The sequence below is a fragment of the Copidosoma floridanum genome, unplaced genomic scaffold, assembly GCF_036245765.1.
Source record: "Copidosoma floridanum isolate Cflo_tuat_1 unplaced genomic scaffold, Cflo_Japanese_pri ptg000030l, whole genome shotgun sequence".
Taxonomy (NCBI): domain Eukaryota; kingdom Metazoa; phylum Arthropoda; class Insecta; order Hymenoptera; family Encyrtidae; genus Copidosoma; species Copidosoma floridanum.
Genome location: NW_028321907.1, coordinates 7,675,338 through 7,690,601, shown reverse-complemented (window position 1 = coordinate 7,690,601; position 15,264 = coordinate 7,675,338). Strand labels below are relative to the sequence as shown.

At 34.6% G+C, this 15,264-nt stretch overlaps 2 protein-coding genes across 2 annotated transcripts; both read left to right on the top strand.

Annotated features, from left to right (window-relative positions):
* The first annotated feature begins 1,569 nt into the window (after nt 1–1,569).
* LOC111644010 (uncharacterized) lies at nt 1,570–3,538 on the top strand. Its single transcript, XM_089596614.1, has 3 exons — nt 1,570–1,799; nt 1,970–2,031; nt 2,363–3,538. The coding sequence occupies exon 3, from the start codon at nt 2,523–2,525 to the stop codon at nt 3,396–3,398; it is 876 nt and encodes a 291-aa protein (XP_089452740.1). The 5' UTR covers nt 1,570–1,799; nt 1,970–2,031; nt 2,363–2,522; the 3' UTR covers nt 3,399–3,538.
* Nucleotides 3,539–5,426: 1,888 nt separating this feature from the next.
* LOC106647040 (uncharacterized) lies at nt 5,427–7,868 on the top strand. The gene is made up of 2 exons (XM_014363294.2): nt 5,427–5,798; nt 6,178–7,868. The coding sequence occupies exons 1-2, from the start codon at nt 5,746–5,748 to the stop codon at nt 7,370–7,372; spliced, it is 1,248 nt and encodes a 415-aa protein (XP_014218780.2). The 5' UTR covers nt 5,427–5,745; the 3' UTR covers nt 7,373–7,868.
* Nucleotides 7,869–15,264: the final 7,396 nt, after the last annotated feature.

The following is a 15,264-nucleotide window of genomic DNA, read 5'->3' as shown; positions in this document are numbered from 1 at the left end:
TGCAAAAATATAAGAAAATAAGTAATTCAACAAATAAATGAGTATCTTAAATTATGGATAGTATTAATATTTACTAATATTATTTTGTCTTTGCAGTCATCTTGGAAACTATAATGCATGGATACGCATATCACAAAACTATGTCTCTAAAATGCCTAATACAAGCTTTTTTTAAAAAAAAAAAAAAAAAGACTTTCTCAAAAGCACGTAAGTATGAAGAGCTAGTACGATGACGCTAAAATAAGGTCAAGCACTTAGAAAATTCATAAGCTTTTGAAAGTGCAGCTCTTAGCATGCGCACAAGAGAGGAAAGGCTTGCGTATACGTGCAAGTACGTGAGTGAGCTGCAAACAAGAACCCGCGTACCTTTGGAAAACTATGACTTGGCAGTTCGCGAGAAATGAAACTAGATAGCCAAGGACGAAAGCGAAGACACTTCAGTGCATTTGCTGCTGAACAAACAATTTGCCTTTATAAATGAGCTGAGTTTCGAACGAGTTTTGGCTCTCGGCATTTAATATCATCAAGCTCGCTTCTTCAAGAGAGAACCGACGATGAAAGAGAAAAGAGTGAGAGAGGGGGAAAACTCCAGCGCTGGCATGATCGTTTGTCTTCACCAAGTTTTCAACTTCGACTTGCTTGCAGGGTGCCCTTTTTTTCGTCTTCTTCGGGGGAGCCTTATCTTGTGTTCTCTTGCTAATTGTGCGTGAAAAAAAAATTTTAAAGAAACCCCGCCAAAGACTTTACCTCGTTAGTGAGCGTAAAAAAAGTTAAAAAATTATTTTTGTCTATCAAATGGTACACTAGAAGCAGTCCATTGTCTTGGGAATATGTACTTTTTGCAACACAATTTTCACTATACTGGGCAATAATTCCTACTAAACTATCACACAACAATAAAAAAAAAAATCTGAGTTTAATACTTTTACATTTCGTTTTACTTTTTTAGATAGTTGATCAATTACCTAAAAGTATAACTAGTAATTCATTCATTTGAGCAGCGAGTTAGGACACGTTGAGCTAGTCTTTGTCAGAAGTTTCGAACAAGACAATTTTGCATGACAAGCTGACTTCTATTCGTAAGAAGCATCAGTATCATTCTGTCTCTTTGTACAAAAACAATTTTAATAAAATTTTTTTCTAGAAATCGAAAGGTAAATTTTAGTATAAAATAACTATTACATACTTTTCCAAATCGGATTCTCACGAAAAAGCAAAGCTAAAATTAGATGATTCTACGAGGAGTGTCAATACTCTTTATATTGCAAAATTCAATTGTTGAATCCATATTTTTTATTGAAACAAGGCTTGCATTAAATTTTAAACTTTGTGTTACATTTGTTTCACAAAATATTTAAATTATCATTTTGCCGATTTTCGAGTTTCAACGTGTTGATACATGTATTTCATAGATTTCCAAGAATTTCGATTAAAATGTAAAAGCATTGTGTCCACGCACCAATGCCAAGTCGAGGCCTCTACACTTATTACTGAGCAATTAAGTAGCTATTAGAGTGTGTTGAGGTGCCAACAGAAAAAGAATTCGCGCTGGCTTTTGATACATCGACAGTCACAGTAATAGCACGTAGAGTGTATTGATACGACTATAAAGTTACCGAGATGTCCGACAAGGTCGTGAGTTGAAACTGTTGCAGTGTAAATGCAGTATATAGTTCTTAGTGTCTAAGGTGTGTCTTGTATTGCTGTAGACAGTTACAGCTTCACGAGGATAACCACATTACAGAAGTAAACTTGAAAATTTTTATCTCACTGCTAAAAAAGAGGACCAAAGTTGATAAGTAACTATTTGCCTATTAAAAATTGTAATTTTATTATATTTTTAAAAATTTGAGCTCATACTATTAAAACAAATTGTTCAGTGCTGGAAGCATTCATATTTAATGATTTTGTAGTAATAATGAGTAATCTAATTTAAGTATCATGAATAGTAATTTGAAAATTTTTTTAGAATAATCACTGATACGTAGAAAAATGCAAGCCAACGTGTCATAACCAACAACTTCAAAAAAGGTTAGTTCAATACAATTCCATTTCTAAATTATAAGTGATATTGTTTATGATATTAATTCATGACAAAATTCCTGCATAAAGATATGAATTTTGAAAACTATGTTAAAGTAATGACTATTTAATAATTATTCAATGTAGATCAATTTATACTAAGAAAAAAAACTCCGTAAGTAACGAATTCCACGCTAATATAACTTGCTAAATATTGTATTTCTCTCGAAAAAAGTTGTCAAAAAAAATCTTTAAAATCTTTTCAATTTTTCTATCGTATATGAAAAAAAATCAAATAGGTAGCTTATCACTTAAGGCATGATTGAATTTTCATTTCTAGCCCTTACAGAGAAAAGGAGAAGGAAACTTTCTTTGTTGTAACAAAATATTTTGGAAGGAACTGGACTTCCAAGTACAGCAAAAGCTACATTACGACAACTAAAGTTTTTCCTCAAGTTTTGGTTGATTCTCACTTGTGACATTGAATAATAACACCTGCGATGGAGGTTACTCAGCATAACAATGGACAAATCTGGACGTGCAAAAATTGTAATGATATATTTGCTATTAAAGCACAATTTGATAAGCACATGCTTGTATACAAGTGCGGGCAACGCCATAAATGCAATTATTGCAATAAGTTTTTCAATCAAAAAAGTAATTTAACAAAGCACGCTCGTACTCACACAGGCGAAAAGCCCTACCAATGTGATGTCTGCGACAAAAATTTTACTCAGTCATACACTCTACACATGCACACTCATACCCATACACGTGAAAAGCCATATAAATGTGTGACCTGTAAAACATCTTTTTCCAATTCAAACAGCTTAAACATTCATAGCTGTGTTCATTCCGGTGAACGGACCTTCCAGTGCCATGATTGTAGTAAGTCTTTTGCTCGGAAAAGCGATCTTAGACGACACACTCGCACCCACATGAGTGAAAAACCATACAAGTGTGATATCTGTGGCACATCTTTTACCCAAAGTTTCAATCTAAAAACGCATACTCGCATCCATACTAGCAAAAAGCCGTACGAATGTAAAATCTGCAAAAAATCTTTTTCTGATTCAAACTCCTTGACGATTCATAGTAATGTTCATACGAGCGAACGAAATTTTAATTGTCATCATTGTAATAAGTCTTTTGCTCGAAAATACGATTTTAAAAGACACGCTCGTACTCATATGAACGAAAAGTCACATAAATGTGAAATCTGCAAAAAATCTTTTGCACACTCGTTTAATCTAAAAACGCACTCTCGCATCCATTTAGGCGAAAAGCCATATAAATGTAAAATCTGCGGCAAATCTTTCACTCAAAATTTTAGTCTCAAAAGGCACTCTGGTCTCCATGTCAGCAAAAAGCCGTAACAATAACAGATTTATTAAATTTTTTTTCCTGTATGTTTCCCTTAACACGGCACCATCGTGTTAGAAGAGCTTATCACTATATGATATTGAATAAATTTACAACTGAAAGGTGGCATACTAAAAAAGATTTGGTCTTATATCGACCAAAAACTCTTCAAACGTAAATAAATAATGTAAAAACGTTAGGCAATATTATAGCCAACTTTTCATTGCTGCTAGTGTCTTGCTCAAAAGATCAATGTTATAAGATAAACTAAAATATATGTAGGTAGAAGAGCCTATCACTCTATGATGTTAAATAAATTTATAACTGAAAGGAGGCATACTAAAAAAAATTGGTCTTATTTCGCCCAAGACTCCTTAAACGTAAACAAATAATGTAAAAACTATGGACAATATTATAGCCAACTTTTTAACGATGGAGTCCACATTTTGTTAACAGCTTATGAAATTGCAATAAACGTCAGTGAAAGTCTATATTATTGTGCCATGAGAAGTCTAGAGTTAGTTGAGAAATAACAACTACGACTATTCATGTATACCAACGCTTGTACGAAATGATGCTACCATTGATTCATAGAAGCAAAACAAAGTTTTTTAACTGGTGCGCTTAATTTTGATTTTCTTAAAAATAAAACTAACAACTTTATTTTAGAGTTAAACAATAGTAGAGTTGTATAGTAAGTACTAACTCGAATTTTATTTTTTTATAAATTCGTGAGTTGTAATTTTTTTTTTTTTTTTTTTTTTTTTTTTAACACATGAATGTTATTATGTATAGAAATATTTCTGATGAAATTGTTGTAACACTGTTCTTGTCTAACGCAGCAAGCATCCTATTATGAAACTTTACTTACTATTTTTAACAGCGTTTGTACTTATTTTTTAAACATGAAGTCTTCGACTTCAATGTATATTATGTTTTGCTTTTGATGGTAATAAAAAAAAAAAAATTCAAATAGTTTAAATAATATTTCTTGAAACCATAACTTTTTAATGCTAACAGAGAATTATAAAATTCTGTTGAATTTTTCAACTAATTTTTAATATTAAATTTTATTTTTCACACCAGTCTTAAAAAGTTGTCGAAATTATGCGTAAGGATTATTTTTTTAAACTTAATTTTGAATCTATTTCTTTTGTAGAGTTTTTATATGTAACGGCGATGTGTAAGTGCGTATATAGTCCCTCACCTTACTAACTGCTCAAAAATCTATCAACAAAATATGAAATGACGATTATCAAGTATTAATTAAATTATACTTATCGTGTGAGTTAAAATGGTTGCAACTTTCATGATCATTTGTTAGTGCGTTTGATTACATTTTTTAAAATAAATAAGTAATAATTTAGATGTAATAGATAAATCATAACGCTCGTACACTACTTTCTATTAAAATGATTTTTACGTTTTCTAAAAATTTTCTAAAGAAATAATATAACTACGTGTATTTTAATAATTTTTTTTTTTATATTAATGATAGTGATGTTTCAAATTAAAAAAAAAAAAATTGAAAAAATGCATTACTTTCAAAACCTCGTTTAATGTGAGCTCTTAATCAATCAATTTAAAAAAAAACTTGGCCATTTTTATGGTAAGAAAAAGTTTAAGATGTAACTTGTTGGAAAAACTTAGTATTAACAAGAAAATATACTTTGTTTGGATTTCAAAGTTTCCAGACATTAATTTATTTAGAAATTACATTTTTATAATATTTACTGCTTCATATTCTAACTCTAATATAAAACTAATTCAAGAATAAGCTGAAAAATTTTATCTACCATCCACCTAAAAGTGGAAGAGAAAGAAAAAGGGAAATTTCACTTCTTTTAAGAAAATTTGACTTTATGGCCGTTGGGAGTTGATGTTTCGTGATTTCCAACTTGAAACGAGACGCTCCAAGCCTCGTGTTCTTCGAGTTCAGTGATTCATCGAGCTCAGGCGCTCGTTACTGCCTACAGTTACACATCACAATTGTAAATAAGACGTTCCAGCTTATTCCTGAATTATTGTTCTACCAACATGGAATCAGTAGACATCTTAGCTCAAACAAGGCAAGACTAAAGTTAGTGCCACAGTTCTTAGTGCGCCTAGTAAGGCTGTAGACTACAACCTGTTCACAAGAAAACGTCCAAATTTTTCATTTAAAATTCAAGAATAAAACTGAAGCCAAAAATTACTTACTTAATCTTGAAAATTGTGGATTTAAGTGATTTTAGTTTTTATTATCAAAATTTATTTGTAAGTGCTGAAAGTTTCATGGTTGAAGCGATGTCTTAGACTGAGTGAATTATTTTGAAGTATCACAATAACGGATTTTAAAAATTTTTATAAAACCATGACTAGATGTTACTGGGAGAAATAGTAGCCAATTTCATAACTAACAACAAAACAAAAAGGTAAGTTTTATTTGAATGTTTCTGTAGCGTCAAGTTAGATGAGCATGATGTATTTTAACTGAATTTATTTTTTGAAAACTTTGATCTATTTCCGATGAAATTCAATAATAACAGTTTTCATGCATTGAATTATTGAACTTTCAAATTTTATAAATATAGTATCTATACAACAGTTAGTTAAAAAATTACTAACTTGTAAAAATGTTTTGCTAATCATTCATTCTGCACTCACTTCACTTCTCTTTTACTGTATTTCCTCAACAAAATGATTTAATTAATACTTTTTAAAGCTTGCACGTATACCTACTGTTAGTGTAAGCATTTATTCCTTCTACTTAACAGCTAATTACTTAACATTGGACTGAATTTTAATTTTTAGATTTTGCAGTGACAAGTGGATAATACTAACTTTTTCCGTGTCATCAAATATTTATATAAAATCGTACTCACCGAAAAGGCATTGGCTGTGTTTCTATCATCAGCGTTTACTTATATTTTTGGTCAACATTCACTGGAGATATTACATAATGACACGTGCAACAAAAGGTAATAAAGACGAACGACGCTGCATATGCAAATATTTTGGTAAAACATGTTCATGTAAGAACCGACTTGATGCACAAACACCGCGCAATACACGTATAGATGAGAGTAAAAAAAGATATGAATGCAAACAATGTGGCAAGTCTTTTTGTAGTAAATATGATTTGAAAAGGCATACTCGTATCCACACCGGCGAAAAGCCGTATAAATGTACTATTTGCGACAAATCTTTTGTTCTATCATTTCATCTACAAAGGCATAATCTCATACACACAAGAGACCAACTTTTTAAATGTCACTTTTGCGGCAGGTCTTTTACTCGCAGATTAAGTATTATATGCCATATTCGCATGCATACAGGTGGAAAGCCACTTAAATGCAAATTTTGCGACGAATCTTTCTCTCAAGCAATTCATCTGAAAGCGCACACTCGTGCCCATATAGCCAAAAAGCCCTGCAAAGATAATTTTCAAACGCACACTCCTTCGTCCACAAATGAGCAAAACTTCAATTGTCACGATTGTGATAAGTCTTTTATTCACAAATCTAATCTTGTAGATCACATTCGCACCCATACGGGTGAAAAGCCATACAAATGTAATTTTTGCGAAAAATCCTTTACTCAGTCCTCATCTCTAAAATCGCACACTCGTGTCCATACAGGCGAAAAGCCATACAAATGTAAAATCTGCGGCAAACGTTTCGCCAACTCCTCTGGTATACACTCGCATACTCGTAGCCATACAGGCGAAAGGCCATTTACATGTGATTTTTGTGACAAATCTTTTACTCAGCTAACTATTTTAAAATCGCACTCTCGCATCCATTTTGGTGAAAAACCATATGCATGTAAAGTCTGCAACAAAACTTTTACATATTCGTCTGGTCTACAAAAGCATGAACGTACCCATGACCCTATTAACCTTATAAAAGAACGACGTTTGAGATGCCATGATTGTGGTAAGACTTTTATTTTTAAAAATAATCTGATAATGCACATACGGGCTCATATGAAGGTGAGAGACCACTAGGGATCACTCAAGCTTCTCAACTGAAAGTAACCTTCTATTTACACAAGACAATGACGTTTCAATTGCAGTAAGTTTTTTCGCTCTAAAAAGCTAACTTACAAGGCATACTTATGGATATGTACAGGTAAAATGTTATTTAACTGTAATTTTTACGTCAAGTCATACTAAAAGTTAATTCTAAAAAGACTTTTGAGCACTTGTTCTACTAAAGTTAATATTATGTTGATATTTGAGGTCTTTGTAATGTTTAAAAAATTGATCCTATAGGGTATAACTACTCGTTGCCAATCTTGTTTTAAAGTGTAATGTAGAAGTAAAAAATTTAACTCATTCATTCATTTCATGGATATGAATAAATTCTTTCATTTAACACATTACTTTTAAGTTAGAAAGTGACATTTGAACATAAAATGACAGAGCATATTATTATGATGTGACGGATACATTAAACCACTGATACAAAAAATCATGTAAAAATATCTATGACCAAATAAATATTCACTGCAAAATTTTTTGTTAGCTTAACTCATTTCTGACACACCCAGCACATATTATTAGAAATTTGAATAAGAATGTCTTTAAAATTTTATTCAGATAGAATTTGTGTAAGTGTACAAGATCTTACATTAAAAAAGCCTAAATTAATTAAAATTGTTGGATAATATTTAATTATCAATACTACTTTATATCTCTCCTGTATCTGTTATGTTAGAAATTTCTAGTTAAACCATATCTATTCTGAACATAAGAGAAAAAATCACGTACTATGTATAGTACGCGGCATAGATACATCAGTCATTCCATATTATTTTATTTTATCAATGTTGACAGTATTTTTAATACATGGTAGATTATAATAATCTATTAATGTAAGATAGAGTTGATGTAAAATAAAAAAATAGTAAAGCATTTTTTCTGTGTTTATTACGTTTTTTTTGAAATAATTAAATCATTTATCTGTTTTCAAACATTATTTTTACCCATTAGGACACTGCTAACGTATAAATAATATTGTTGATACCTACAAATTGATAAGCCGTTCGAAAATACAAGTTGTAATATAAACAGTAGTACTTATCTTATAACACGTGAAATTGTTTTTGAGAATTTCTCCTTCAGGTTTCTACTTATACTTAACACTATCTGATTCTAGAATGTAAAAAAAAAAAAGTTTTTCGAGTACCTTAAATACCCCTTTCCTATATAATCAACTTGATATTAAATCTTAACGATAGAATTTATTAGTTTTTTTTTTTTTTTTTTTATGTATTCATGATAAAACTGACTGAAAAATCGTATTGTTTCCTTTCGTTCTTCTGCAGACTCTAAGTACGACGTCCAAATCTACAACGACATATGTACACACGTACTTACTTTACGGCTGTTTTGTCGTATATGTATATGTGAGCAAATATTTTTCACATCTTGTTTTTGTGAGCATAATTCTAGGAAATGCAGGTATACGTTAGTAGTTTATTGAGATTTTATATCCGGAATTGAGAATCAAGACGTAATTCTAAAGATTATTAGTGTAAATAAACAGTGAAAACTGTTTCAAGACGTCACTCATTTGAGAACCTCGTTTTAACCGGAAAATATTCCGTGTATACTTTTAATTTTCAGAACTGCTAGTCCACCATTAATTTGTTAATTAGATTGTTACAAAAGTTACTGCTACATATCAAAACTTTTCCATAATAACAATTTTTAAAAAAGCTGAAAAATTGTATCTACCATTTACCAAAAAATTCAGGAAGATAAAGAAAAACAGAAATTTGACTTCTTTTAAGAAAATTTCCATCGGAAATGATACTAATATAATTGAAATTTTTTAATTTACAGTTAACGAATAAAACTAAAGCCAAAAATTATCTACTTGCCCCAAAAAAATTGTAAGTACAAGCATCAGTTAATTCATAAAAAATACTTATGTACACAAACTCTTGGGGCCAAGGACTATTTTCTTAATTGTTAAACCTCGCAATCCTTGTATTCAAATATAATTTATAGTGCCAAAAATAGTAATTAAAATAGTGATCTTAACTATTTTTCTTAAATAAAATTTTTTTAGTGTGTTTTACTAGGATTTTTGGATTAAAAAAAAAAAAGAATAATATTTACAATGTAATGAATAATTTATTGCTACTTGATACCAATCCAAACCAATGACGTAACGAATAAAATGGCTTTAGTCAGCTGACAACAAAATAAATCATCCAAACAAAAATTCGCAAGCTCAACTCTGGCGTCTGCCAAGCTGATCACGAAAAAATGTCCACTTGGCGAGGTTGTACTTTTTCAAAGACTATGATTCTTCACTATACACTCGGAACATTAGAATCCTAAAAGATTGTCAGGAAAACCAGCTATAGTCCCTCGTATTTCATCCACCAATTAACTTTTCGTTATTTTCTTTAGTCTCCCTCATTCACCTAATTGATAGTACCTGCATATTCTTCTCTCCTCAAACAATTATTAATACAAAATCACGCGGTGGCCAGAGAGAGCGCGCGCGCATTAAAAAAAACTCGCGAGCCCAAAGATAAATGCTCGTGGGCATTAAAAAATTAATGCCCAACAATAACTCACGCGCTAAAAATTATCTCTCTCCTCCCGAGCTTGGGGCACGTACGTGCATAAACAGCCCGGCTTGTACACTTATCTCGATCGATAATTACTTTTTAGCCGTACCCCGGGTGTACGCAACGAAGATGCATGGTCCACGCGGGTTGTGCACGCAGACGCGCGCGCGTGGCATTATACGCTCGCACGGTATCCGCTTCCAGAAACCAAATGAAACGGTCAAGTGGCCCGATAAATCAGCCGCTAATGTGCGAGCGCGCCGTAAAAATTAAGAAAAAAAAAAAAGAAAAAAAAAAGAAAAAAATCTTGCCACAGTGTGCCCCGGAGAAAGGGATTCTGGGTTTCTTCCTTTCTTCCTTCCCCCCTACATTATGCGCAGTAAAATCTTCGTCACATCCAGTGCTTCATCATTCGCAGGGAGCTTCTGCATGTTTTTTTTCATACATATACACACAGGGAGATAGAAACTACACCTCTGATGCCCGTTCCGGAGTCAAGGCGCGCCACGACACCAGCGTGCGTGCCCCTTATTCCCATCCCTCTCGCAAGGGAAGACCCAGACCGTGCGTGACGGCGTATGCAGAGTAGCACAGTAGCATGCGAGAAACTTCAAACCACGTTAATTAGGAATGGTCGAGAAAAATTAGCCATTTCTGAAACCACAATCATTCTGGAGAGTCTATGTATGATACAGTGAGCAATTGAAAACGCTGATGGTGCATTGTACTTTGCATTGAGCATCGGATAACCATCGCGGCCAAGCTAAAAGCTCGCCTATACGCGCGTATGCTCGCGTCCCACCCCCCGTTCCCTCGTTCGCGGGCATACCTGAAAAGCCCAGCTCGTTACTCAGAAGCAACGGAGGAGACAGTGTCGCCGTAACAGTGGGGCGGCTATACAGATATCGCGCAGAGCCCTGGTACACACGCGCGGGATGATACGGTGCCAGCCGGAGGGGGTAGGCATATATATACGTGCTTTAAAACACAACGCACGGGAGCCGAACGCGAGGGACCACCCGTCGCGAGTCCCGTGCACCTGAATTAATTATTTGTTTTAATATATAATCCGCGTCCCGTGATTTAGTTGGCCCCAAGCTGGCGCTTCCCCCCTTTTTTCCCTCTCCCGTGTGCGTTTTTGTGTACACGAGCACGCGTGAGACTGTACTCCGTTGGTCCCTCGCGCGACCGAGCAACTTTGGCGTCGCCGTTGTTTGAGGTGTTGCAGCGCTGCAAAGGTTGCACGAGAGGAGACAAGTATACACCAACAAGTTATGCCCAGAGTGTGATAATGTCCCTCTCTCCTTTTCCATTTTTTTTTTTTTCTTTCTCGTGGGGCTGCGCCGCGTTTTTCGTCCTCTTTTGCGAGCTCGTTTGCGCCCCGAGACTGCAAATTGACTAATGAGACGGGCCAAGCCCTCTTTGATCTGACCTGCGGGCATGTGTTTGTGCAGGGCTTGAGGGGAGTGCGACGCGCCAAAACACTTGGTATATTTCATTCGCAAAGTTATACGCGACGGCTCGGGAGCTGCTGTTTCAACTCCCGCGGGAAGCTGAAACCGAAGCGCCGCTCCCGTTGTGCGGGCCACCGGAGTATTTATGAACTTTGGGACAGTGGGACCCTTTTTTCTCTGCAATAAACTCTTTCTCGTGGATTCTTTTTTTTTTCAACTCTTTATTTTTCTTTCGTTGTGTCCCTTTGATACGGACACACGATCTCTCGAGTACCTTGTAAATTTTCTGCCTCGTCTAAAGTTCAGAGATGACTTTTTGTGCTCAAAAAGAAGAAGAAGAAGAAGAAAAAACCGAGTAAAGGAGCTTTCAAATGCGAGAAAACGCGTGTATGGAAAAAATGAGGGATGTTTGTTTGTATATACCTTTGACTTTGCGATTTCTTCTTCCCACTCTGAATTTTTCTTAAAGATGCTTACGCGCGACAATTATATACAGCTCGTGTCTTTGGTTAGGCGTTTCCATACATCGAGTGTAAAAGGCATAATGAAGCTTGAATGCGAACAAATCAGGGCTTTTTGCGTCACGTTGGTGGTTGTGCACCCCTGAATGAGGAAGTACAATTTATCCGTTCTCTCGTGCAATTCAATTATTCACGAAAAGATGTTTTTTTTTATTACATAATTATACTTTTCAGCATAATTTGGGATTATATGTGTATATGGCCATCATTTTAAATGTCGGATAACAGCATCAAAGAGCGTAAGCTGCAAAAAGGTGTCGTTTTCTTTACTTGGTGCAAATTTACTACGAAACTGTCGTGAGTTTGCGTTTTTTAATTTTAGACTATTAGTTAACGGTTGGTGCCCAAGTGCCTTTTTGTGTCATTTTTTGGCTTGTCTGGAATATCGAGCTTTTATGAAAAGTACATGGTAATACATTCAAAAAGGACAAACTTCTATGCGATTGATAGTTGCAAAAAAAAAAAAAACACTTTGAGATCATTTTATGTTCGTAGAGCTCTCATACATTAATTCTCCATGATTTCTAGCTGCGAAAGAGAATGTGAAGAATGTGTGGTGAGTTATGAGAGTCCAAGTTTCCATTAAATAGCCGAAAATACGCACTTGAGGCAGATTAGTCTAGTCCATGGTTTATTACGAAAAAAAAAAAAAAAAAAAAAGAATATCTTTAAATTCTCCTCTTCTTTCTGTCCTCAAAGACGAAAAATCAGCAGGCATACCTACCACATAGACACATTAGTCCATTTAAAAACTCATACGTGGGTATGTAAATACCTCAGCTGATGGCGATAAGATCGAAAACAGCGTAAAATTGTCAGGATGACAAAGTAAAGCTTAAAGTCAAAAGTCAGCCGTCCAAACCGCCACGCACGGTCTCGTTTTTTTTTGTTTTTTTTTTTTTCCCCTCTTCCGCAAATCCCCGAGGCCTCGTCCCCCCTGAAATTCCAGAAGCCGCGAGAAATCCGAGAAAACGAAGAACGGAAATCCTCCTTCTTCTCCCCCGTCCACGCGCAAGAGTTCCCGAGTGTCCGCAGAATCTCGTTAATGAATGGTACGGGCGAGAAGAAGGAGAAGCGCGGCCGTGTCGGGGCTCAGCACACGCGGGCCTCGCTAATCACCACTAACGTTAATATTATGCAGGAGGCCACAATACGTGCTGCTCTGCTGCCGTTACCCGACGAGCCGTGTATACCCGCAGTCCATCCCCAACCCGCGTTACGTCCCTTTGCCCGCTTCTTTTCGCCAAAGGGGGAGTAGTCGAAGAGATGTATGTACCTCTCGCATGCAATCCTCTTGTAGAGGGACGCCTCGTGCCTAATAGCTAAAACTCCGTCGCGAGAGGAAGGCCTTTGGCTACTGCCGTCGCTGCGTCTCTCCCTGACACCCAGGGCTGTTGCTGTTCCTCATCCTCGCGAGAGGCACGTTCTCTTTGGCACAACATGGGACAACTTGTTATCCGTATACTGATTCAGCTTTTGGCTCCTCCCTCGTCTTTCTTCGCCGTATATGAGGTTTACATGGATACTGTGACATCATACCTTTGTGGATCGGTTTCCAAAGTAGTGTATTTATAGGAACATGACTGTTTGACATTGGATTGATGATAAATTTTTTATCTTATATGTATAAAAATTACATTAGGTCAAATCACGGAGAAAAAAATTTTTATTTTGGATATTACTGAGCCTAGGAAGATTTTTCGTTAATTGTCAAATAGAGATAATTTTTTTAATTTGTTGAATTTACGCAGCAATAATTTTATGCTCAAATATCAATTTGCTCTCAAATTATGAATAATTTAACGAGCATTTTGTGGTGTATTTTCCTTCAGTACATTAAAGGGCATTGCAGCTATTATTTAATTAAATGTGTGAAAAATGTAAGGGATTAAAAAACAATCCTTCTGACAGTTTGTCTTGGAGTACAGTTACAGCGGTTCTGTGCATACTTTTTTGCCTATAAAAAAGTTATTTTTTAAATACTTGCAAAACATGTGACCTATAAAAGTAATAAAAGAATTAAAAAAAAAAACTTAACTTCAGCACATTATTTTGTAATTACTTTATAATTCTTCTTTAAATAAAGCAAGCTTTAGCAGTTATTTTCTTATGTAATATGCTTCTTATCATAGAAAATTACGAGTCCTTTTTGTTTTCATATGATTTGTAAGTACTTATACCATTTGAATAAACCACATAATCTGAAGAATAATCGAGAAAATTTAAGAAATTCTTTGAAATCTTATTACACAAAAAACAAAACATTTGCTACTTAATGCACGTATAAAACTAATTTCAACCGTTTTGTCCAAAAAATATAATTTTTCAAAGAATTTTTTTCTGTCTCCATCTCTCTGCAGACCATTTATTAACTACAGGAGTAGCATAACATAGCTGGAAAAAACATTTTTTTTATTGTCATTACATGCATTGGGTATTACGTCAACAAACGAGGCGAATTGCAGTATAATCAATAGCCTAACTCTTTGCGATCAGTGCTAATGACAAGTCACTTGTTTTGTAACCAAGCGAATAATAAAACCAAAGTAGTTTGTGATTGAAAGCTCATAAACATTCCTAGCCACAAATTTACGCAATGCCACAACAAGTGAACTACAAGTGAGAATAATTATAGTAGAAGGTGAGAGCGTTCAAGGATTATGACTGCCAATGGAAAAAAAGACACGTGAGATATTATTGGAACGAATATCGTGTGGATGACGGATTGAAAGTTGCAACGACAATATCTAATTTTGAGATCATTTATAGTTACGTATCATGGAAAGATGCAATCTGAAATGTCCGTACAGTTACAGAGATGATATTACACAACATAGTTGCAACGAGTTAGACTCTAATATTTTATTTCTAAAATACAACCGATTGAAATGTAACTCCAGCTTTTAATAGATACGTTAAAAGTTATGGAATGTGTACCTCTCAAGGCAATCGAGGAGTCCTATACCTTGGATCTTTTTTAAATAAATATAGATTTTTTTTCTAAAATAAGAAACCATCATAAAGATCCGAAAAAATTTAGTGCCAAACACGGTAACGAGATATTATGTTAAAAGTTCAGCACGTGGAGAACTCAAAAACAAAATGAATCTCTAAACGAAAAGTCGAGCAACTCATTTTACAGCACAGCGAGTATTGTAAGCAATTCGTTTGAATGTGGATCACACGATACGGTAGCTAAAAGATTTCCACGCACGCAGTGGCAGTGGTAACGAGAAAAGAAGAACAAGGAGGGGAATGAGCAAAAGCAAAGAGTACCAATACACGTCGTCCGTTATCCGTTTGGCATCGAGCAAAAGCAGGTCTAGGGCTATAAT

Coding starts and splice junctions, on each gene's coding strand:
- LOC106647040 (XM_014363294.2), top strand. CDS start 5,746: ATGTTACTGGGAGAAATAGTAGCCAATTTCATAACTAACAACAAAACA. Junction 5,799..6,177: donor ACTAACAACAAAACAAAAAG/GTAAGTTTTATT, acceptor TTTAATTTTTAG/ATTTTGCAGTGACAAGTGGA.
- LOC111644010 (XM_089596614.1), top strand. CDS start 2,523: ATGGAGGTTACTCAGCATAACAATGGACAAATCTGGACGTGCAAAAAT.